Source organism: Capsicum annuum, chromosome 4 (genome assembly GCF_002878395.1).
Source record: "Capsicum annuum cultivar UCD-10X-F1 chromosome 4, UCD10Xv1.1, whole genome shotgun sequence".
NCBI classification, from domain to species: Eukaryota; Viridiplantae; Streptophyta; class Magnoliopsida; order Solanales; family Solanaceae; genus Capsicum; species Capsicum annuum.
This window is the reverse complement of record NC_061114.1, coordinates 204,240,722-204,263,507: the sequence shown is the minus strand read 5'-3', so window position 1 is coordinate 204,263,507 and position 22,786 is coordinate 204,240,722. Positions and strand designations below refer to the sequence as shown.

At 31.2% G+C, this 22,786-nt stretch overlaps 2 protein-coding genes across 3 annotated transcripts; one reads left to right on the top strand and one right to left on the bottom strand.

Moving 5' to 3' along the window:
• Nucleotides 1-1,034: 1,034 nt before the first annotated feature.
• LOC107867551 (phosphatidylinositol transfer protein 3) lies at nucleotides 1,035-7,486 on the top strand. Of its 2 annotated transcripts, none has more exons than XM_016713842.2 (6): nucleotides 1,035-1,275; nucleotides 4,070-4,197; nucleotides 4,273-4,449; nucleotides 4,843-4,941; nucleotides 5,452-5,694; nucleotides 6,892-7,486. In XM_016713842.2, exons 2-6 carry the CDS (start codon nucleotides 4,123-4,125, stop codon nucleotides 7,225-7,227), a joined length of 930 nt encoding a protein of 309 aa, XP_016569328.2. In that variant the 5' UTR covers nucleotides 1,035-1,275; nucleotides 4,070-4,122; the 3' UTR covers nucleotides 7,228-7,486. The 2 variants fall into 2 exon arrangements, with proteins under 2 accessions (XP_016569328.2, XP_016569327.2); XM_016713841.2 differs by having other exon boundaries at nucleotides 1,038-1,275; nucleotides 4,270-4,449.
• A 379-nt stretch (nucleotides 7,487-7,865) lies between these two features.
• LOC107867550 (2,3-bisphosphoglycerate-dependent phosphoglycerate mutase 1) lies at nucleotides 7,866-13,172 on the bottom strand. Its single transcript, XM_016713840.2, has 9 exons — nucleotides 12,754-13,172; nucleotides 10,144-10,418; nucleotides 9,733-9,956; nucleotides 9,355-9,473; nucleotides 9,110-9,266; nucleotides 8,923-9,024; nucleotides 8,719-8,838; nucleotides 8,221-8,274; nucleotides 7,866-8,143 (listed from the first exon to the last, which is right to left on the bottom strand). Exons 2-9 carry the CDS (start codon nucleotides 10,415-10,417, stop codon nucleotides 8,126-8,128), a joined length of 1,068 nt encoding a protein of 355 aa, XP_016569326.1. The 5' UTR covers nucleotide 10,418; nucleotides 12,754-13,172; the 3' UTR covers nucleotides 7,866-8,125.
• Between the last annotated feature and the right edge of the window lie 9,614 nt (nucleotides 13,173-22,786).

The window sequence follows — 22,786 nt, the reverse complement described above, 5'->3', positions numbered from 1 at the left end:
ACTTACTTGTAAGATATTGAATACGAAGTAATATCAATTCTTTTGAAGAAAATTAGTATGAGTTTTAGCCCGACAATATCCACATTAGGGGAGAAGTAAAATAAAAGAATTATCCTACTTTTAGGAAGACTAGAAAAAAGGGTTGAACTTTGGTAGTTCAACAGTCCACTTTAACAAACCTCATTGGCAAAGCTAGTTTTACATCTTAGATTAAAAAAACTTGAGATAACAAAGCTTAAAAGAACCTTAAAATCAATTTACTCTAATCTCAATTGAAAATTTAAAGAAGTTGTTGCATCTTCTTTGAGTTGTGCTTTTACATAAGATTAATTAATAATTTTGTTGTCCGGTTCAATGACATTTCTTGTCAAACACGGGTCACTTGACCAATTTGTGATGAATCTTTTTATTTTTGTCAATATTGGAATTTTAGCAACTTTCTACATGATGAAAGGATCAAAACACTAGAAAATCTTGGAATTTAACAAAATCTTCTAGTTTTATTGATGGAAGTATATCTTTTAGCATCGTAACACTTTAGGAATTTTGTTAAAATAATCTTGATAGACTTTTTTTCTTTTACACATAAAATATATTACTATACAATAATTTTTTCTTGAAGTTACACTTACTCTCTCTTTATGCTTTTTTTTCATTTTAATAATTTATTTATTTTAAATGATAGTTCAAAAACATTACAAATCTTTCATATTTTCTCAATTTGTTAAATTAAGTCACATAAATTGATACGAGGCAGTAACATTAGTATTCAAAAGTAAAAAAAAATGTTTTAGCTGCAGTAACTTTATCTTACCCTTAACCAGAGGTCAAAGGTTTGATTCTAGGTATGGAGAAAACTATGTTGGTTCGACTGTATGGATCGCTATCCCCGAATGAAGCCCTATACAACACAAATTCAGATTAGTCGGGTTCTAATGCGATACCGGATGAGAAACAAAAAAAAAAAAAACTTTACCTTACCTGCTTCATGTTTTTACTATTTTGTCCTTTTAGTACCTTGTCGTCAGCAGGAGGTCTTATTGTAGTCAGTTTGCAGATTGTCTCACATGGTGTGCGCCATTCCTAAACATCTCCATTATTCCCATTTTATATATCTTTAATAATCAGTATGTACAATGTATAACCCCCCACCCAACCCAAACAATTTCTGACAAAACTGACCTTCTTTCAGTTGACTCCTGTTTCTCTGATTCTTGATCATTCAGAAGATCATTCTTGAGCATTATCCAAGTTTTCATTTTTACACTTACCCAGGTAATAACTCATCAATTTATCTAATGGGGTTTTTGTATTTTTGAAAAATATTTATGGGTTTTTATTTTCTTGACTTTTTTTTTGAGCACCCACTATGTTTGTTTGTTTTTTAAATGAGTTTATAGCCTTTTTATTGATATCTATGATCACTTTAACTATCGAATTGTACTTTTGGTCTGATGATTTGGATGATTGGTCTTAAAATTATGTTAAATAACAAGGGTCAATTGTTGATGTTTGCAATGTATAGTGGAAGTCTGTGCAGTTGCCAATTTTCAATCACTGAGTTCTGTGTAATTCATTTAAGCTGCGGGTCTATAGGAAATAGCTTCTCTATCTCTACGAGATAGGGGTGAGGTCTGCATATATTGTATCCTCCCCAGACCCCACTTGTGGGATTACACTGTGTATGTTGTTGTTGAGTTCCGTATAAATCTTGGGAATTATGAGGAGTTGTGAAGATTGAGTAATAATTTGTTGAGTTTAGAGTTTTGATCAGATTATTCAATTTGTTTTTGTTTCTTTTTTACAATGAGTCACAAGGGCTGAGTTGAGGAATCTAAGTTTGGTCTTGGCTGTGTAAAACTTAGGCTACACGAAGAATGTGAGAAAAGTAAAGGTTTTTTTTTTTTTCTCAAAAAATAAGAATTGCTGAAATGAGGATGTGCACTTCGAGTATTTCCTTCGGATATGGAAGCTTCTCCTTGAGTTGCTGCTCATGTTTAAGCAAACTGATTAATGGATGCTGACTATCTGTTATTACATCAATTACAAGTTCATTAATGATAGTAGAAATGGAGAAGAGCTTGATAGATTCTAAATGTTGTTTCTGATCTCTTCCAGCCAAACCATTAATCTAGGTTTATATTGTTCCGTAGGCAGTTTGTTCCTTAATAACTTAGTGGCAATAAGCAATATTTTCGTGTTTGTATTTGCCTGTTGCACCATCTAGGAAATGTGAACAGGAAAATCCTGTCAAGCATTAATGCATTTTGCGTCCTCAAAGCTTCTCTTAGTTTGGATCTCGCATTTTCAATCTTCAATCTGGTAATTTGAAGATTTTTATACCAAATGTATTGTTCGATAGAGTTTTTATCCATCAAATATCTAGTTATGACGTGGCATGTGATACCTAAATGGCTTATTGACATATTTGGGTATAGGATAAGCCATTTAGGCAATAGGGAGTGCTAACTGCTAAACTTGTGGTGGTGGTGTCTGGTATGAGGTGTTGATCAAGAAAGAGAGTGGTAAAGAGAATGATCTTTATCATTTTCTAGTTATAATGTCATCAGTTGAGGTGCTAATCTACTGGTAGTGGAGCTAGAATCTTTAAGGGTCTAGTTTAAGGGATAAACATACTAAAAATTCGAATTCTGATGTTAGTTCAATTGCAGCTAATGAATGAAAACATGCAAATGTCGGTAGTAACACACAGTGGCGGATCCAGGATTTTCATTAAGGAGTTTGAAAAATAAAAACAAAGTGCTTGTGATTTGAACTTGGAACCTCAAAAGGAATTTTAAACCCCTAAACCATTGAGCCAACCTCTATTCTTGTGTTCAGGGGATTCAAAATCCATCTCTCTCTCTCTCTATATATATATATATATATACACACACATACATACACAACAACAACAACACACCCAGTATATTCCCACCAAGTGGGGTCTGGGGAGGGTAAGTGGAGATTATAAGTGTACGCAGTCCATACCACTACCTCAAATGTGAGATAGAGTGACTGTTTTCAATAGACCCCCGGCTCAAAATAAAACAATCTAGGCAAGGAATAGTAAAAGGACAAGATACAATAGAAATCAATACATCCAATAATAACATATACAGGATACACCAAGTAATGCAACAAAGGATACATCATCCTAAATGCACACACACACACACACACACACACACACTCTCTTTAAGAAAACCTTATATATACCGTGTAGTTTTTTGCCGAGCGCGTTTGGCTGAACACCTTACTCCCTCTTTAATCCGCCCTAACACGTACATGAAATACCTACTGAAAGATGATAATGAGATCATACAAAGAAATTGTAGCCACTGACTAGGCAATTATTCCTCTCCGTGCTCGAGTGTCATGAACCAATGAAGGCTGATTAAGATTTTTCATATACTATATAGTTCTCAATGGATTATCCTGTTTGTGCAAGTTGCAAGCAGCAAGCAGCTAGTTTCTTATTAGCATTATAAATGAAAAAACTGATATTAGGTATGTTTTTGTGAGTGTGATTTTAAGCTTTGTGTAGCTAATGTCATCTGAAATGGTTGTAATTCAAGGTTTATGTTCAGATTTTGCAATCCCATACGGGTGCTAATAGTGGGGGGTGTTTCTCTCATAGTCATGTACTCATGTCTTGTGAAAACTCATCACTCTAATGGGGAAATGGTTCTTGCCTTTATGTCCTTGATGACAACGAGCTGCCTGAATAAACAATCATATGGGCTTATATATATATATATATATTGCCGCCATGTGATCAGGAGGTCACGAGTTCTAGCCTTGGAAACAGCCTCGGCAGAAATGCAAGGTAAGGCTGCGTACTTTATATGACGGGAGCTTTAGTGCACCGGGCTGCCCTTTATATTTTCAATTTGCCAATGAAAAAAGTTGCAACTATTTTCTGCTACATTGATGAGGTTTTTTCTTTCTTTCCAATCTGTGGCTCTTGCATGAGTTGTTTTTGTTCTGATCCATGGTTATAGCTGTGTTCTTGTGAGAGTTGCACTATTAAATCTGAAACTTTAATTTATCATCATTTTCACTACAGTGTGCAGTGGTTGAATAGTTTAACTGATTATACCAGTAAAGTTCCCTGAAACTATGAGTACTGGTCCAACAAAATCTATGTCAAATGGCTTTGAGAATTCTTTGAGACCGGAAGAAAAACAGACCAAGGTATCTCATTTTTTGAAAGTTTCTTTCATGGTTTTAAGCTGGGTTTGCGCTAACAGTACTTTATATTTCTAGCAGATTGATGAGATGAGAAAATTGATTGGTCCGCTTTCAGGTAAGTTGGCCCTTTATTGCTCTGATGCATCCATTTCAAGATATTTAACGGCTCGAAGCTGGAATGTGAAGAAGGCAGCTAAGATGCTTAAAACGACCCTGAAGTGGAGATTTGATTACAAGCCTGAAGAAATTCATTGGGTACTGTTCCAGAACCCCTCTCTCTGTGTCATATTCTGTTTTACCATCTTCAAAAGTGTTCACACATTTGTTTGGGATTTCTTGTTGAACTTATGGAACCTGCATTTATGGGTCTTTCTTTCCTTTTCCTATCCTTTTCTGTTCTGTGGAGAATAGAGAATGATGTATTTTGTTGATTGAAATTAATTTGTTTTGAGATTTACGCCTCCTCAATGGTTAGACCTTTGTCATGATTTGCTTCATAATTATTGGTGATATCTTTTTTCCTTTAGATTGTTTCGTGCATTACCTCAGTCTGTATCTGCAAGACTGCAACCTTGAAGCCTGATAGCAGTATCCTCTGTTGTTTCTTGCTATTTTTCAATTTTTTCAAAAAGCATTTCTTTGATACAGGATGATGTGGCTATTGAAGCAGAAACAGGCAAAATTTATAGGTCAAACTATAAAGACAAATATGGGAGGCCAGTTCTTGTCATGAGACCTCGATGCCAGGTAGGTTTCAGTTTTGCTTTTCCTTTCTTGGGTAAAAGACTTTTGTGTTACAATCGTATTGCTTATGATTTTCGTATCCAACCAATATTGCAAGGAAAATGAACATTTTAAAACCAGTTAAACTCAGTCAAGTACGTGGAGTCATTTATTGTTGATACATAGTTGATACGGGTGTGTGTGAGTAATTTATATGGGCGGATGCAGTTATTCGCTAATCAATTAGTGTATTATGAAGAACTTTCAAGTGTTCATAAACATGTCAAACCCTTTGACACCGGCAAATAAAGGATCTATGTAATATAGGCCTCAAAGCTACAATGTCTATATCATTCTTTTTGTGTTATGTATATTACATTATTTCATGAACCAATTCAAATTGATTATGCTCGTCTGTCAGCAACTAAGAAAATATACTTCAAAATATGCTATTAATAAGTTGCACCAATTAATGATCGGCCACAAGAAACTAACACTAGCTTGGTAAAAACATTTTTGAGTCTCTCCTTGCAGAACACGAAGTCTATAAAAGGACAAATCAAGTATTTAGTATATTGCATGGAAAACGCTGTTATAAATCTCCCAGAAGACCAAGAACAGATGGTCTGGTTGATTGATTTTCATGGATTCAATTTATCACATATCTCAGTCAAGGTGACAAAAGAAACGGCTCATGTATTGCAAGACCATTATCCTGAAAGGCTGGGCATAGCTATTTTATATGATGCACCCAAAATATTCGAACCATTTTGGAAGGTAACTCTCCCTCGAACTTGTTTAGGTTAGCACTTGTTAATTTTGTGAATGTTACACAATAGGATTCTACTTTTATAATGTGTACGACGCAACAGGATTCTACTTTTTATAATGTGTACTGAATGAATGTTTGATTATAGTCATTGGCAGTGACCTCCAACGTTAACATTGAAGCTAACAGACTTCTTGAAAATAAGAGATTTTCTGACTCAGTGTGAGGCTCAGTGTAAGTAAATGCCAAAGAAAAATATTCATGCATGGGGTAGTCATGAGATTGCTGGACTCCCAGCATAGTCGATTGGTGCTTGCACTCGTTGTATGAGCTGTGTCGCTTTTTAAGATTTCCTCTATCCATCTTCTGTAGACCAAGTCCTTCACTCCGGAGTCTGAGTTTGCTGGCAGCTTGTTATCATGAAGATTGGGACCAGCTTTGTTAGCCAAAACTGAGCCGAAGTTGTAATGACTTCTGGCTTTCTGAGGCTGCAAGTTCAGTGTCTTGCATCGTTTGCAATATTATAATGATTTTATTAGAAATTCAGTCAGATTTCTTTCAGTCGTGTGTAAGATGATTGATGCATTTTGGTGCAAACCATGGCTTTTCCGGAGGGGCAGAAATGCTGAAACTTTGAAGGATGCTGTCTGCATTAGAAAACTTAATTCACGTATCGCGATGCATTGACTAGAGTAAGAAGAAAAGAGGACAGTATTGTCAATCATATGATCATGGATTTCTATTTTTTTGAAATTTGAACAGTCATCGAAACAAGGAGTTATAAAAAATAAGTGAGGAAAGAAAGGTACGTGAGAACTGAATCAGGGCTCCGATGAAAGCTATTTTTCACCTGATCAAGAAAAAATTAATTGGAAAAAGATTAAGAGGCCTTTTGAAGAAAAGGAACAGAAAAAACCAGAATTGTTGACAGATGAATGAGAAAAGCAAAAAAGTAGGAGTTAAATATCAACTGCTTATCCTCCAAATTTGGTGGTGTTATTGCGACCATTAGAGCGAAAATATGTGCATGCTTTAATTTTAAGCATTCCAAGTTGTTGCATTACTTAAGTTTACTTATTCTATTCCTTGGGATTCCCTTTGAACTCCTCAGTTTTCTGAGCTATTGAGATGACGCATCCCTTACTTGCAGCATCTCCGTTTGCGTTAGCAGGTAACTAATTCTTTTATTTGTCCAAATGATGCAGATAGCAAAGCCTTTCTTGGACCCAAAGACTGCCAGCAAAGTCAAATTTATGTATTCAGATGACCCCAACAGCAAGAAAATAATGGAGGATCTGTTTGATATGAGTCTGGTGGAGTCTGCATTTGGCGGAAATGATGAGGCTGAATTTGATGTCAATAAATATGCTGAGAGGATGAGAGAAGATGATAAAAAGTTGTCTTCATTCTGGAAGATAAAAGACGATAATTCTGCATCAAGTGCACAACCAACTTTGACAGCTGACCCCTCTTTAGAGTCGACAAATTCAGATTCTGATTCGGAAGTCATAGACGAGAAAGCAGAGAAACCCTTCTCTTGATGTTGATGAAGAGGAATTATCAGTTGAGGAAACTTTGCCTGGAAATGGGAATGTTGACAAATTAAAGCAGTGCAACTAAGGACAATGTCTTCAACTTTTCATTTTTTGCTGTTTTTTTGATTGCTCCTAGTTTTGCTGACTAAATGGGCAAATTAACCATTTCACCAAGTGGTTCATAACTTAAGTTCTCGGCAGAGAGCATTTTAATCTAGGTGGTGTACTGAATGATATGTTATAAAATGAGTGTTCTGCCTCTTAATACTAGGTAGTTCTTTTTGGATTTTTTGCATAATACACTCACTCAGAATAGATATACCAATTTTCCAATACAAGAAAATGTGGAGATACTAGCTTTAGCCCAGCCCCTACAAACAAAATTTCTACCAGAACTCACAGCATGACTTTGCAGGAGACAAACAGTGCCGTGTAGCAGAGTGGGGAGTAACTGGTGCACAATGGTGCCAAAAAAGAAAAAAGAAAAAAAAAAAAAACCCAACTGCACAAAATTTTGTGTCAGCAAATCAGCAAGGGAACATGAGCTGATCCCTGGAGAGAGTCTGTTTTCCATCTGGCAATTATTTGATCAATAGCAGAAAAGAAAAAAAAGAAACAACATAATGAAAATGGATCCACATAGCTAGCTGAGAAAAGAAACCCCCATGTATATTCTACATTTTCTTGTTTAAGGGCTGTATAGATGAACAAAAACAATAGTAGCTCATTGCCCTGTTTCTGTCTACTCATATTTAATCAAACCAACATATTCTACATTAAAATTCACAGCATCAAACACTTCTAGAACAACATTTCTGACTACATTGAATGTAAAATGAAAAAAAACAAATCAATTTCATTTCCAAGAGAAACTAATATCTCCAAGAGGCACATCAAATCTACTTCAGCTGACAGCAAGATCCTGCAAAACGTGTCATAAGCAGATTAAAGAATCATAACAGATGTTTCAAAGAACAGGACACCGGTAAATCGCCATACCTCGTCAGGTTTCCCAAACATATCATCTAGATTTTGTCTGTACTGAGCCAATGTCTGTGATTACGAAAAAGAAAGGTCAAACAAAAATAATCAAATAGCTACTATAGGCTATATGCTAAAATGCAGGATTTTAAACAAATGTAAAGACTACTTGCTTTGCTTTTGACTTGTTTCTTCTGTACTAGCTGAAGAATACCTCAATTAATGCTAAGAGAGGTGAAAACCTGAGTGTTCTTATTAAGAGAACTTAAATCAAATGAAATTACAAAGTATAGAAGCAAGCGCCCCTATTCGGCCAATGTTAGAGGTAGCAACCACTTAATTTTCTGAAAATATACGAGCACACAGTTTGATACTTACTTAGCGAGTTTGAAGTTTTAAGTTTGTGATGTAACCCTATTGTTATGTCAAATAATAGCCTTAGCATGTCCTACGCTAGTTTTCTCATCGTTCCATTCAAGCAAATTAAACAGTATAACAACAGGATAAGTTACATACACTGGTATAAGCATAGACCCCTGCCTCGGATGGTGCTGGAGGACTTCCTCTGCGAATAAACCTTCCATCTTTGAAAATGTAAAGCATGGGGATTCCAGTGGCAAGTTCCAAACTTATAACCTGATAAGTAAAGTTTCAATTCGTAATGTTTCTTAACAGGACAAGACAAAAAGTGCATGAGATTCCAAAAGTTTGAAATTCCACCTCTTGGGATGTTAGCTTGTCAAGATACATAATGATAGACCTTAATGAGTTCCCATGGGCGGCAATCATTAGATTTTTTCCACCTGCCAGTTGGGGTTCAATCTGCAACATTAAATCAACAATGTCATTTAACAACCAAAAAGATAGGGTTGATAACATGCTGGAAAGGAAATATGCTTCAGCTTACGTGTTCTTTGAAGTAGGCAACAGCTCTCTCTGCACACATTTCCAAGCTCTCTCCATTTGGAGGAGGAATATCATAGCTACGACGCCACTCATGAACCTGTTCCTGTCCATATTTATCAGCTGTTTCCTGCTTATTAAGACCTTGTAATTCCCCATACCTACGAAATAGCAAAGTCATACATCAGCACCATCAACTGATATATTAAGATATAGAAAAAATGACTTTAGAAGGAGAAGATAAATTACATTCTCTCATTTAGTTGCCAAGCTGTTACAACTGGTATACATTGCTTTATGGTCTCTTCACTAAAGATCTGACTCCAAGCTCCTGCTTGCTCGCTCTCTTCATGAATGATAGTTGGCACCTAAAATTGACATGAAAGTGACAATTGTACATATTTTAGGATACCAATACAGAAGCCTCAAACACTTCAGAGCAGAATGATAAACCAAACTGAAAGGAGTCTACTGCAGTTTGAAAGCATCTGTGGGCAATGCACTAGGCTTCTAATCAACCATAATATTTCTATATATTGTGATACAGTTACTCCCAAACACATCTTATCCTTGTGAAATGAAAAAATAAGGAAAATCCAAGTTTTACAAGCTTTAACCACAAATTACCTTCTTGCAGCGGTGCTGGGTCAGGGCAAGCATGGCAGTCATTTGAGCACGAATCAAAGAAGAAGTATAGATCATGTCGATTGGTATATTGCTAATTCGCTTCCCGGCGTCAACAGCCTCTTCCACACCCTTTGTAGTTAAGGGCACATCCACGCAACCAGTAAACAAGTTTTTTTCATTCCACATAGACTCACCATGTCTGATCAGGATCAAAGCAGCTTCACCTGAAGGGGAAAGGGGAAAATGATAATAAGCTTAAAACAATCATATAATTTATCCCACGAGAATCATTTCTGGGAAGGGGGATATAAGTGTGATAACAGGAAAAAATGAATGATCACAGAAATTTTTATCTTATGTTGTGCCTATGATTATTTTGAAAACAACAGTTCAAGAGATGGGCTGTCATACTTGTTTTATTCTTGGAGTCACTGGTGGTGGCACTTGACGATGCTGAAGCTTCATCGAAAACCATAGCCTGAGAACCAGAGGCTTGAATTACACAAGTACTTCTCTTTCTAGAACAAAAACTTCCTCCTCTCAACAACCCAACATCAACCTTGAAACCCTTAGACATCAATCTCAAGGAAACACGTCCATAATCAGGACACAATCCAGAGTTACCATTATTTCTACAAGACTGGAGAGTCCCCCCAACTGTTTGGTAAAGTGTCGTTGCAGCCATACTGAGATCAGAGAAAAATAATTGCCAATGAAAGTTCATGCAAATCAAAAGCAGCAGCATTTCAACTAGACAAGATGGAACAAGAAAGTACAACACAGTTACACACAGAAGAACAGAGGAACCAATTCTGAGAGATATGGTAAAAAATTAGGAGCACTTCATAGGTCATAGCCACATAACTTAACCCAAGATGTTGCCGACCTTATCAGGGATTATCTCTACCTCGTTTCCACCATCAAGATGAAAATGAATATGTATACACAAACAATGATAATTTTCCATCTTATTTCAAAGAATTCGAATTTCATTTTTAAAACTATAGAGAGAAAACGCAAAAGAAAAAATGTAGAGCAAAATCCCATCAATTGAATAAGCATTACCAACAAAATTAGCAATCAAGATAGATCTAATTCAAGATTAAGAACTGCAAACCTACTTACCAACAGATGTGGCATCGCTTAAAGAAAGTGGGGTGGCCGATATTGAATCATATATACATTATATCAAAAGATGAGAGCAGAAATCATGAAAAAGAAAAAGTAGAGATCATAAAATCAAAACATCAACCCGTTTACATAGAACATATCAAAATGAAAACAAAACTCACATATAAACAATTCTGAGAGTTAATGGTAAAAAATTATGAACATTTCGTAGGTCATAAGCCATCATTTACTTATACAAGGAAGAGGTCCAACAATTGACCCAATAAATTGCCTCCTTATCAGGAATTATTTCTACAATGTTTACACCATCAAGATGAAAAATGAATGTGCTATACACCAAAACCAAGATATCCATCTTATTTCAAAGTAATCAATTTCAGTTTGAAAGCTAATCCCTCCATTCCCTTTTAGCATATCAAGAGAATGACATATTCTTTTCATGTTTTAACCTCAAGATTAATTACTTATTCATGAAAATAATTTCCCAAGACCTAAAACTATACATCAATTACTACGGGCATTGTGATAAACTATTCATATTGATCATTGTTTTGTAACATCTATCCTTAACAGAGGGAAAGATAACATAGAGAGAAAATGCAAAAGGAAAAGCATAGAGCAACATCCCACCAATTCAATAAGTAAGCATTACCAATAAAATAGCAATAATGATGGATCTAATTCAACTAATTAAAATAGAAATCACTAAAACAAAGTGGTGGTGGCCCATATTAAATCATACTATACATTATATCAACAGATAAAAGTAGAAATCATAAAATCAAAACATCAACCCGTTTACATAGAACATAACAAAATAAAAACAAAACTCACATATAAACCTTTCTGGGAGTTAATGGTAAAAAATTATGAGCATTTCATGGTCATAAGTCATCATTACTCATAAGGAAGAGGTCCAAGAATTAACGCAGGACGTTGCCTCCTTATCAGGGACTATTTCTACATTGTCTCCACCATCAAGATGAAAATGAATGTGCTATACACACAAACAATGACTTTCCATCTTATTTCAAAGTATTTGAAATTCAGTTTCAAAGCTACTCCCTTCATTCCCTTTCTCTCGTCAGTTTTAGCATATCAAGAGAAAAACATATTCTTTTCGTGTTTTAACCTCAACATTAATTACTCATTCATCAAAATAATTTCCCAAGACCTAAAACTATACATCAGTTAATATTGGCATTGTGGTAAACTATTCATATTGATCATTACTTTTTAACACATATCCTAAACATAGCGGGGTGGCATTGCCCATATTTCAAAAGCAGCAGTATTTCAACAAGATGGAATTATGAACAAAAGAACTTATTCTGAGAGTTACCTAAAAAACTACGAACATCTGCTAGGTCATAGCCTTTATTAATTATGAGGCAAAGGTCAAAGAATTAACCCAAGAAGTTTCCCACATTACAGGGACTAACATTGTTTTCCACCATCAATATGAAAATGAAGGTGCTATACACACAAATAATGATAATTTTCTATCTTATTCCATAGTATTCAAATTTCATTTTTAAAACTACAACATATCCCTACATAGAAAATGCAAAAGCACTTGAAAGCATAGAGCAAAATCCATCAATTGAATAACTAACCATTACTACTAATAAAATTAGCAATCAAGATTAGATCTAATTCAAGATTAACAACTACAAACCAACTTACCAACGAGATATAACATCAATTAAACAAAGTGGGGTGGCCCATATTAAATCATATACTATACATTATATCACAACATCAACGCCAGAAAATGTGTAATACACAGAGAACATATCGAAATGAAAAAAGAACTCAACATATAAACAAGAAAAAGAAAACCCAGTAAAGATCAACACATAGAAATAAATAAGAGACTATAGATCGTACGCTTATTTATAATTCCAAACGATGCGAGAAGATTCTTGCGAGTTGGTGAAGAAACCAAAGCAAATGGAAACCCGAAACTATGCTACAAAAAGCTAAGAAAGAAAATGAAATCTTGTTTTTGTTCCCACTTTCTTTTCTTTGTTTTGATGAGTTTATACCAATAAAAGTTGACGGAGAAGAAGATGGAACAAAAAAGAATATATAATATACGCAAGAAGAAGACCCAGTTGCTTCACTTTACATGCATCAAATGCCAAACAGATTCTGTCTGTATTTATGCGGTGAAAGCAACTGGGTGGGGGGTGATGGTGGAGAGTGAAGGGAAAAGGGACTTCTTAGGAGAAATCGTTTTCTTGAAAAAGTAAGAAGAAAAGCCAAGAGAGATTTCTCCCCAGAAAGTGTGTGCAGTTAGTTGGCAATTTGGAGCTTTGAGGAGAATATTATATAGTACTAGTCTCTATGTGGGTAGGTGTGGCTCTATGTGTGACGTGGCATTTTCCATTCACTTCACTTTCTATTTTCCCCTACTATTCTCATTTTGACCATCTTTTTTACTCTTTTCCCATTTTTCTCCCTCCTGTTTTTCACTTTCAAAATATGATTTATGAATAACCTTTTTTTCCTCTTCATGTTCTCGTGTGTATCTCAATTAATTTTACATATTATTTCTTTCGTCTTATTTTATTCGTTTCAAGTTGACTAAGTTGATGTCCCATTTTACTTATCTCATTTTACTTATCAAGATAAGACAAACTTTTCTTTTCATGTTTTACCCTTTGCATTAATTATTTTTTCTTTAAATTAAAATGTGAACATCATTTAATAAGGGTACTTTGATAAATTAGCCATGTTATTTATTATTTTTCTTAATTGTTATGTTATCCCAATTTGGGACAAGTAAAATGAGACGGAGGAAGTATATGTTATCCCATATTAAAGTGGTATTAGATAATGTTACTCATCAAAAGTTAGATAGAGGAATAACGTATTTGTAGAAGATATTCAAATAATTAGAAAAATAATTTCTTTTTCCTTTGATATTTGTCCAGTGTCCACTAATTTTCTATCTAGAAATTAACATTCACTGTCCCTCTAAATTTTTCTGAGAGTGGATATACGAATAGCGGAGGTGAAAAATATGAGAATAGAATTTGATGCTTAAGTATTACTTATAAAACATTATACTGTAGTAGTTTGCCCTTTTATTTGGATACTTGGAGTATCTTTCTCAGTTTTCGTTGGAAAATTTTACTCAATATATTTTTGTTGTATAGTTAAAGTGCTGATATCTTCCTATAGCATATTAAACTAGACTAGAGCAGTAGCGGAGCCACATGCAATTCAGGTGGTTTATTCGAACTCACTTCGTCGAAAAATTATACTATTTTTATATGGTCAAAAATATTTTTATGTATATATTATAGATATTGAATCCCCTTCGACTAGTCTGTATATTTATTTCTGAACTTCCTCAAAGAAAAGTCTGACTCCGCCATTGGATTAGAGTATATCAATAAATTAACTAATATATTTAATTAATCACATTTTTTAAAATGCAAAATCAGAAACGTTGAAGTCAAAAGTTGTTAATAATGGTGGTTAGTAGACAACCCTTGAAGGGTTCATAAGGACCTAACCCTTTCGAGTCTCAACAATATTGACGACTTTTAATACAAAAAATAGTAGTACTAAACTAAAATTAATATGCAGCTCTTGAAAAATAGGCCATTAGAATTTAGAATCACCAAACTCCTGCACGTGCCTCCCATTCATGTCACGTGCGTCAGTTTGTTCAATAATATATGGCTGCTAATGCTAATTACATTTCCACCCACCTAACAAACACAAGGATGCATATTGCACCTCTAGCTTCTAACGCCAACTACATACATATACTTGGTTATTTTCGGTATTTTGATTTTTGTGATATAGGCTTTAACATATTTTAACTTTTAAATATATATAGTTAGAAATTTTTATAATGTCACCTCGTTATAATAATATTTTATTATAGTGATTTGATTTTCGTCAAAATTGATTTTTCATGTTATATTTATTTTTTTATAACGGCATTCCACTTATAACAATAACGGCGTTTATTATAATTGTACACTCTTTATAAATTACTTTTCTATAACATCATATTAAAATATTATGTAATAGCATATTATAAGTAAAAAATAAAATATTAAAATATTTATGATAATCATCACTAATGTCATGCATACGGTAAATTTTAAGTACAAATATCTAATTTAAAAAAAACTATATTTAAATGGTGCACATCATTTATTTCATAAATTCATCAAAAAAAGACTATTAATGTTTGTTTTTTTTATATTTATGCTCTTTCTAACTTTTCACACTTTTGTTTATAATAAATGAGATTTGAACGTCAAATTTCAGTATACATATATAACAACACATCTCTATAGCAACTATGAAATTTTTGGACAAGCGTTAGTACTATAAAGAGATTTGACCATATTAAATTTGAGTTATTTTTAGAAGCATATGAATAAAAATTTAACATAGCAAATAAATAATTAAATAATTGAATAGTTAATAGTAGCATAAATAGTTAAAAACATATCTAAAATATCACAACTTTTAAGTTTTCGAGTCTCATGGCTAAATTATTATGGGGAAAGGATAGAAACGGCACTTCAAATTAAACTATTTTCACGGAAATGGCCATGAAATTTAAATTCCACTTTCTAACCATTTCAATTTGTTGGCTTGTTTTATACCATTTCTACATACCTTCTATACAGTTTCTATACATATCTTATACATATAAATATTCTATACGAAAATTATACAGTTTTGATACACAATTTATACAATTATTGTACTTTTTTTTACACATTTTATACAACAATTATATAATTTTTATACACTTCTTCTATATTTTTTTAATATATTTTATACATATTTGATAGAACTTTACAATTTCTATACATATATTTTATATAGATAGATATTCTATATAACAATTGTACCATTTTTATATTATTATATTTAATTATTTTTTTAAACAATAAAAAAAAAAGAATATTTTTTCCCGTAAAAAATTTATAGCAAAAAAAAAAAATTAAAATATTTTTAAAAGGGCAGAATGACCCAAGTTGAAAACTGTATCAGTATTATATATGGACTGTATCTGAACTATATGAACCAAAATGACCCAAATTAGGAAACGACTATTAAGTGAAAATAGTATATCCGACTGACCACATTTTGAAAAAATATCAAACTTGCGTTGTTTGTTTTAAAAAGTGTTATACAATGTCCTTTTCTCAATTATTAAATGCGCGAATTTACTATCTAAAACTCAGATTATGGTCAAATCTAATCTATAATCTATATAATAATATTAATAATAATATATTAAAAGTGTGAATACCTTTAGAAAAGTGATTGAACTTTTTGCCTCTCATTAAAAGACTTTGCAATAGACAAAATTATAATTTACTATTTTTTAAAAATTATTATTTAATTTTATTAGTTTAATATAATTTAATTTTCCTTCCATATTAATACAATAATATTTTTTTCATATTTGATTCCTTGTAGAATACGGGTCAAAATTTTCATCTTTTTTGATATCCTACTACACTCTAGATAGAAATTTAGGCGTAAAAATCCAATTAGAGTCGTGGCTTAAGATTCAACTATACTTTGTATCTTTCGGGTTTGTTGCCAAAGTAGATCTCCACAGAATAATCGATTTAATCCATGATTGCATTAATTTTACTGTACACAAGTTCGAAAAATTAGCATATCTTAGGTAAGAATTAAAGAAGGTAATTAGCGGATATTAACAATAGCAGGTTTGAGACATGAACTTATAGAGTTTGATAATATTTTGTCGGTCTTTGTTAAATTATGTATCCCATATGTTTTTACTAATCAATCTCGAAGATAGTCAGGTTGCATTGTTGAGGACACTCGAAGCTAACATTATGGTAATTTTTCTCTTTTCGATTGTGAAATTATTTTATTCTGATGTATTTTACATTTGGTTTTTGATGTATGTATTTAATTTGGACAAAAATATTTTTCGTCTTTGTTAAATTATGTATTTCACATACTCATTAGTTTCGAAGATCGTTAGGTTATTGAATAATATTAATCTATAGAATGATAATATTTTTTGTTCAAATGTTTTTTTATATCAATAATAGGGAAAATTGTTAAAGCAAAGCTATAGTTTGTCTTTTATCGCTGAATTTGTATTTCATTTTCCTTTTATTTTTGAGCATTCAAGTATTATGTTTCTTTTTTATATTTTAATGTAATTGCTTGCCCTTAATTAAAAGTATTCGCTTTAAATAAAATTATCTTTTCACTTTTTTTCTAAAATATTAAAAATCGAATTTCACTAATTAAAATTTGGTTATTAAAGCTTACTTTATTTAATCATATACCTAAAATTTAGTTATTTTATAGTATTTAGAATTTTTCGTATTTTACATATATGGAAGTCCTAATTTGCATATACTATCTACGATGTGAAATTTTAAATCAATTAAAATTTTATTTGTACAAGTTCCTTCCTATTTAAACTAAATAAGATGAGGTCCTCCCCACCAGGAATTGACGTTCAAAATTGAATCCAAAAAGAAGGAGACAAGTTCATATTCCACGGTGGAGGGGCCATGTTCTCTGATGGTGCCGATGCCTATGTTGACGATAATGACATGTCATTCAATCTCAAATATAGTATTTAAATGAATAGATTTTAGTTTTGTGGTATTTCAAATTGAACAAGATCACTTAAGTACACTCGTTGCCAACCGCTTCTGTAGCTTTAGGGTTCTTCTTTCTGAAGGAGCTTAGAAATATTGTTTGAACGTTTTGCCCTTCATTAAAAGTCTTTACTTTAGACAAAATCATTTTTTTAATATTTTTTTCTAATATTTAAGAGTTGAAAATTAATTAAATATATTTATGACAAAATCTTTCCTTATTAGAAGTCATCACAATTAATGACAACCAATAATTTTTTCATTAATTTAAGAATTCTAAAACAACTAAATTTGATTTTAAGAAGATCTGAAAAATCTAAAAATAAATATAAAAACGTTAGAATAAGAAAAATTTAAGAAATATCAAATTTTTAAAAATTTCAAGTATTTAATAAGAATGTAATCAATGATTTTATAAATATTTGACTTTAAAAATAAGGAAAGATTTTAAAGATAAAAAAAAAATAGTTGTATCACAAATATGGTTCAAATTGATGGTCTTCTCTCGGCCACTGGCAATAAGGGAAAAAGGTATTTCATATATGTGTTTATACTAAAATACATGTTTATGTTTACATTATCTATATCTATAATTTATAATATATTAAAAGTGTGAAGGCCCTTAGAAAATTGATTTGAATTTTTTACCCTTCATTAAAAGACTCTTCTTTAGACAAAATTATCTTTTCACTATTTTTTAAAATTATTATTTAATTATTTTTTATTATATTAATTAGACTTCCTAAAATATGTGGTAGGAGAATTAATTAATATTTTCCTTTCTACTAGACTTCCTAAAATATATGGGATTCCTAAAATATATGGTAGGCAAATTAATTAATATTTTCCTTTCTATTCAATTAAAAAAATACTCATAAAATAAGACTATATTAAGAAAATACTTCTATAAATATTGAGATACACGTTAAACTAGAGAACAAACTGATTTGCGTATTGGGAGAATATGACTGATGCTTATCTAACTTGATTCAATTGCATGTCTAGATTAGTGGATCCTTGATTTTTTAACCCTCAACTTCTTCACTGTTTTTGTAGCTTTGTGACACTGTTATATATTTTTGTTATAGTTTACAAGTCGTAGATGAATGTCGGTTGGTTTTGAAGAATTTCTTGTTTAAATGTTAGGTTTAATTGTATCGTTTTGATATATTTATTATCTTATTGTTTTATTTTAATTTACATATGTTAGATAAATGTGGGTCGGCTTTGAAAAATTTTTTCAGGTAAAGGTAGGTTTATTTGTATTATCGTAATATCTCTATTAGTTTGTTATTTTGTGATAGTTTACAGTTCGTAGATGAATCTCGATCGGCTTTAAAAAATTTTGTGTGTAAAATTTAAGTTTAATTGTATTGTTTTGATATCACTTTTATCGTGCTATTTTGTTGCAATTTACAGGTAATAGATAAATATTGCTCGGTTTTGAGAATTTTTTTTATGTAAAGGATAGGTTTATTTGTATTATTTTGATATCTCTATTATCGTATTATTTTGTTATTGTTTACAGGTGGTAGATGAGTGCCGGACGATTTTGAGAAAAATTTTGTGTGTAAAGATTAGATTTAATTTTATTATTTTGATCTCTCTATCATTATATTATTTTGATGCAATTTACATATGGTAGATAAATGTCACTGACTTTTAAAAATATTTTTGGTAAAGATAATGTTTAATAAATAAATTCTTCATCTTTATATACTCAAAAGATATTAAATTTAATTATTATATTCATCTTTATTATTTAAACAAATATCATATTTAAATGTAATATTTAAACTCATTAAAGTGAGGTACACGCGTAAGACGCGTACACCTAAACTAGTTATATTAATGTGTGAAGGATCTTTAAAAAGTGATTTGAATTTTTTATACTTTATTAAAGATCTCCACAATAATTAAATAATTTAATTTTAAATAATCAAACGTCACACATACAAGAGATTAAATCTAATACACCAATAAGTTGGTGAGGCGAAAGAAATATTCGGAACCCCTCAAGAATATGCTTTTTCTGCAATTCAATTTTTTATACTGTTCCTAATTTGCCCGTCAACCTAATGCCTAATTCGCAAAAAGCAATGTGAATTGGTTATTATTGCTTGCACCTTCAGTTAAATTTTATTTGTATCCATTGATTTTATAAAATGAAGAAATATTATTGTGTATCTGTTTAGTAATATGGACAAATAAATATGAATGGAGGGATATTATGCCTTTCGTAGGAGTTGGGTAAGTCTAGATCTCTTATGGATCATTTGATTGGAAATAAGTTATTCCGAGATTATTTATTTTAAAATTAGTTATTTCACTCTTAATTTATCTTATAGATTTAATTATACTTATAAAAATGTGTATTTTATACTACTCATTACTCTCCTTTTAATAATAATATATAGATAAATTTATATTTCACTTCAAATTTTTCTTGGTGCAATTTAAATATATTTATTACTTATTTAAATTGAAACTTAATGGTTTGTCCCAATAAAATGATTTTAACTTTCAATGATATTAATTTTTTTCATTACGGTGTCATTAATTGTTTTATAATTTTTCTCAGACACATCTCTCTCTCTCTCTCTCTCTCTCTCTCTCTATGTATATATATATATATATATATATTCCTCTGTATTAGTCTATAAAGAGAGGACAAAAAATTTAAATTGAAAAAGATATCATTCAATTCAAAAAGTTTTATTTTAAATTTAAGATAATATCTACAAATAAAATTTAAAATAAATTAATCAAAGTAATTTTAATTATTTGAAAAGTGGAGTTGATAAATAAAAACTAGATATGTCATATTTCTATTTTTAAATTTTGATTTATGTCTTAGTCATAATTTGCGTTATTAATTATGTTTCTTGATTGTTTTTTTATTTTTATTTTTAATTTTATTTCTTGATCAACCTAAAAAATTTTTTTGATTTATTCAATTTGAATGAAATTATAAATATTGATCATAATACAATATTATTTTTATTTGATAAAATTTGGACTACAATTATTTTAATTTCTTAGTAACTCACAATTGTAATACAATTCAAGAAATAAAAGGATGTCAAATTCTTTCTTAAAATGGCAAGTGTTTATATTCTGTTTGGATCTTTTTTTTTTTTGTTAAAATCAAAACTAAAGTAATTAGTCAATTTTAAAATAAAATAAAAACTATCAATTTGATTTGATAGTTTGATTTAAAACTAGCTAATGATAAATTAATAATTTTAAAATAATAAAAAATAATTATTTCAAATGAATATTAGAAATTAATTAATTGATATTTGCGATTATTAGATAAGGATATTTGAATCTTCTACATTACTTTTCAATATTCTTTTGAAGCTTTAGCATTTTATGTTGTTTAATTTTAGAGGGTACTTCATTTGAAAAATCAAAGGATCAATCTATCGAAGCACATCAAAAATCAGTCATATATTATATCAAATATAGACAACTAGATTTGGAGTGTTATGTTTGATCATATTTTTCAAGAAATAAAATTTAAAAATATCGTAGTACATGTAAAATAAAGAGACTAAACTCCAATTGATGATATATGGTATAAAATATTTATATTTAGTTTTGAAGTTAGTATCATATATTTAAATAATTATAAAATTTATATATATAATTTATTGGTTCGAAGACAGAAAGCTCAAACGTATTTGAATTATTTCTTAACTTAAATAAAGAAAGAGATGATTTGGGGAGAATTTATTTCTCTTCGAGCCATGGTTATTTTTAAGTAAAATAAAAATAAAAATAAATATTATTAAATTTAAAACTAAATCAAACCATATATTGATTTCTTAAATTGGTTTGATTTAGTATGATTTTTCATCAAGCCCTAAACACTTCCATTCACCACATTGTTTGATCTATATATATAAAAAATATTGTGCAAATTATTATTATTATTATTGTTGTTGTTGTTGTTGTTGTTGTTGTTGTTGTTGTTGCTACTGCTGTTGTTGTTGTTGTTGTTGTTGTTGTTGTTGTTGTTGTTGTTGCTGTTGTTGTTGTTGTTGTTGTTGTTATTACTATTATTATTATTATTATAAAAGATACCCCTTGTTAATATACCTCAACTTTGAGATATAGAGATTTGGCTATATATATATCTCTACCGTAGTACATATAGCTCAGACGTATCATTTTCGACTGATGGAAGTGAAATTTTTTTTTTTTCAAATTATTTATTTTAATTCTTTTAATTAAAATAGAATCCTTATATGAGTATATTTGATCCTTCTTGTAATGTTCACGAATATATTTATACTTCTCACACAATATATTTTTATCTTTTATTCTTTATTCAACGACTAATTTGGGTCTTAAGTATTATTTTTTATTCAACGGCTAATTTGGGTCTTAAGTATCTCCCTTATGGATTTATTTGCTTATTATTATCTTAATAGGCGTTTGATCATGAAAACTAAAATCTTTTGTAGTTGGGGTTGGAGTTAGAGTTGGAGCTGGAATTGAAGTTGAAGTTGGAGTTGTGTTTGGCCATGTCTTTGTCACGTTTCAAAATAACCCCTAGGCATGACTGGCTCCCGATAACACCACTTGCCGGGAGAACCAATTTTCTATACATTCACAATATCTACAAACACTGAGATAAAGACATGTGCAACTTCAAGTGAATGAAAATATTATTAAACGTAAAGTAATCATCCACCCGGTTACCGTAATACGATTAATGAAAACAACAATACTTAAATAGTAACTCTCTAGCCTCAAATCCCACACCAAGACCATGGAGCATCTAAACAGAGTTACATGAGTTCAACTTTTGGGCATGCAAGCCCAACATAAGAATTATAATCTAAAATAACTAAAGTTGAATGACTGCCTCCACGAACAATGCGAAGGCTCACCTTAGCAACAGAATCCACACGTAAAGACTGTCAGCCACAAGTTTCTCTCTCCACAACCGTATATGCATGTATGCAAGGAATGAGTGAGCTATATAAATGTAATCCAGCAAGGTCCTCGACCCGCTACTTTAATACCCCTGAAACAAGTGTTCAAAAAAATACAAGGCACAACAAAATACACAAATAATATGTACATAATATATCTCATAAGACAATCTCAATAAGATTCAAAAGGAAGTTCAAAAATGTCACTCTATATCTCAACTCAATCCACTCTCATGACTTGTCATAAATGGCAGTGAAGGTGATCGGCCTAACACCCCGATAAGTCCACGGCAGCATATATAATGCTCCAAGAAGTCTACTACGGCAGCATGTACA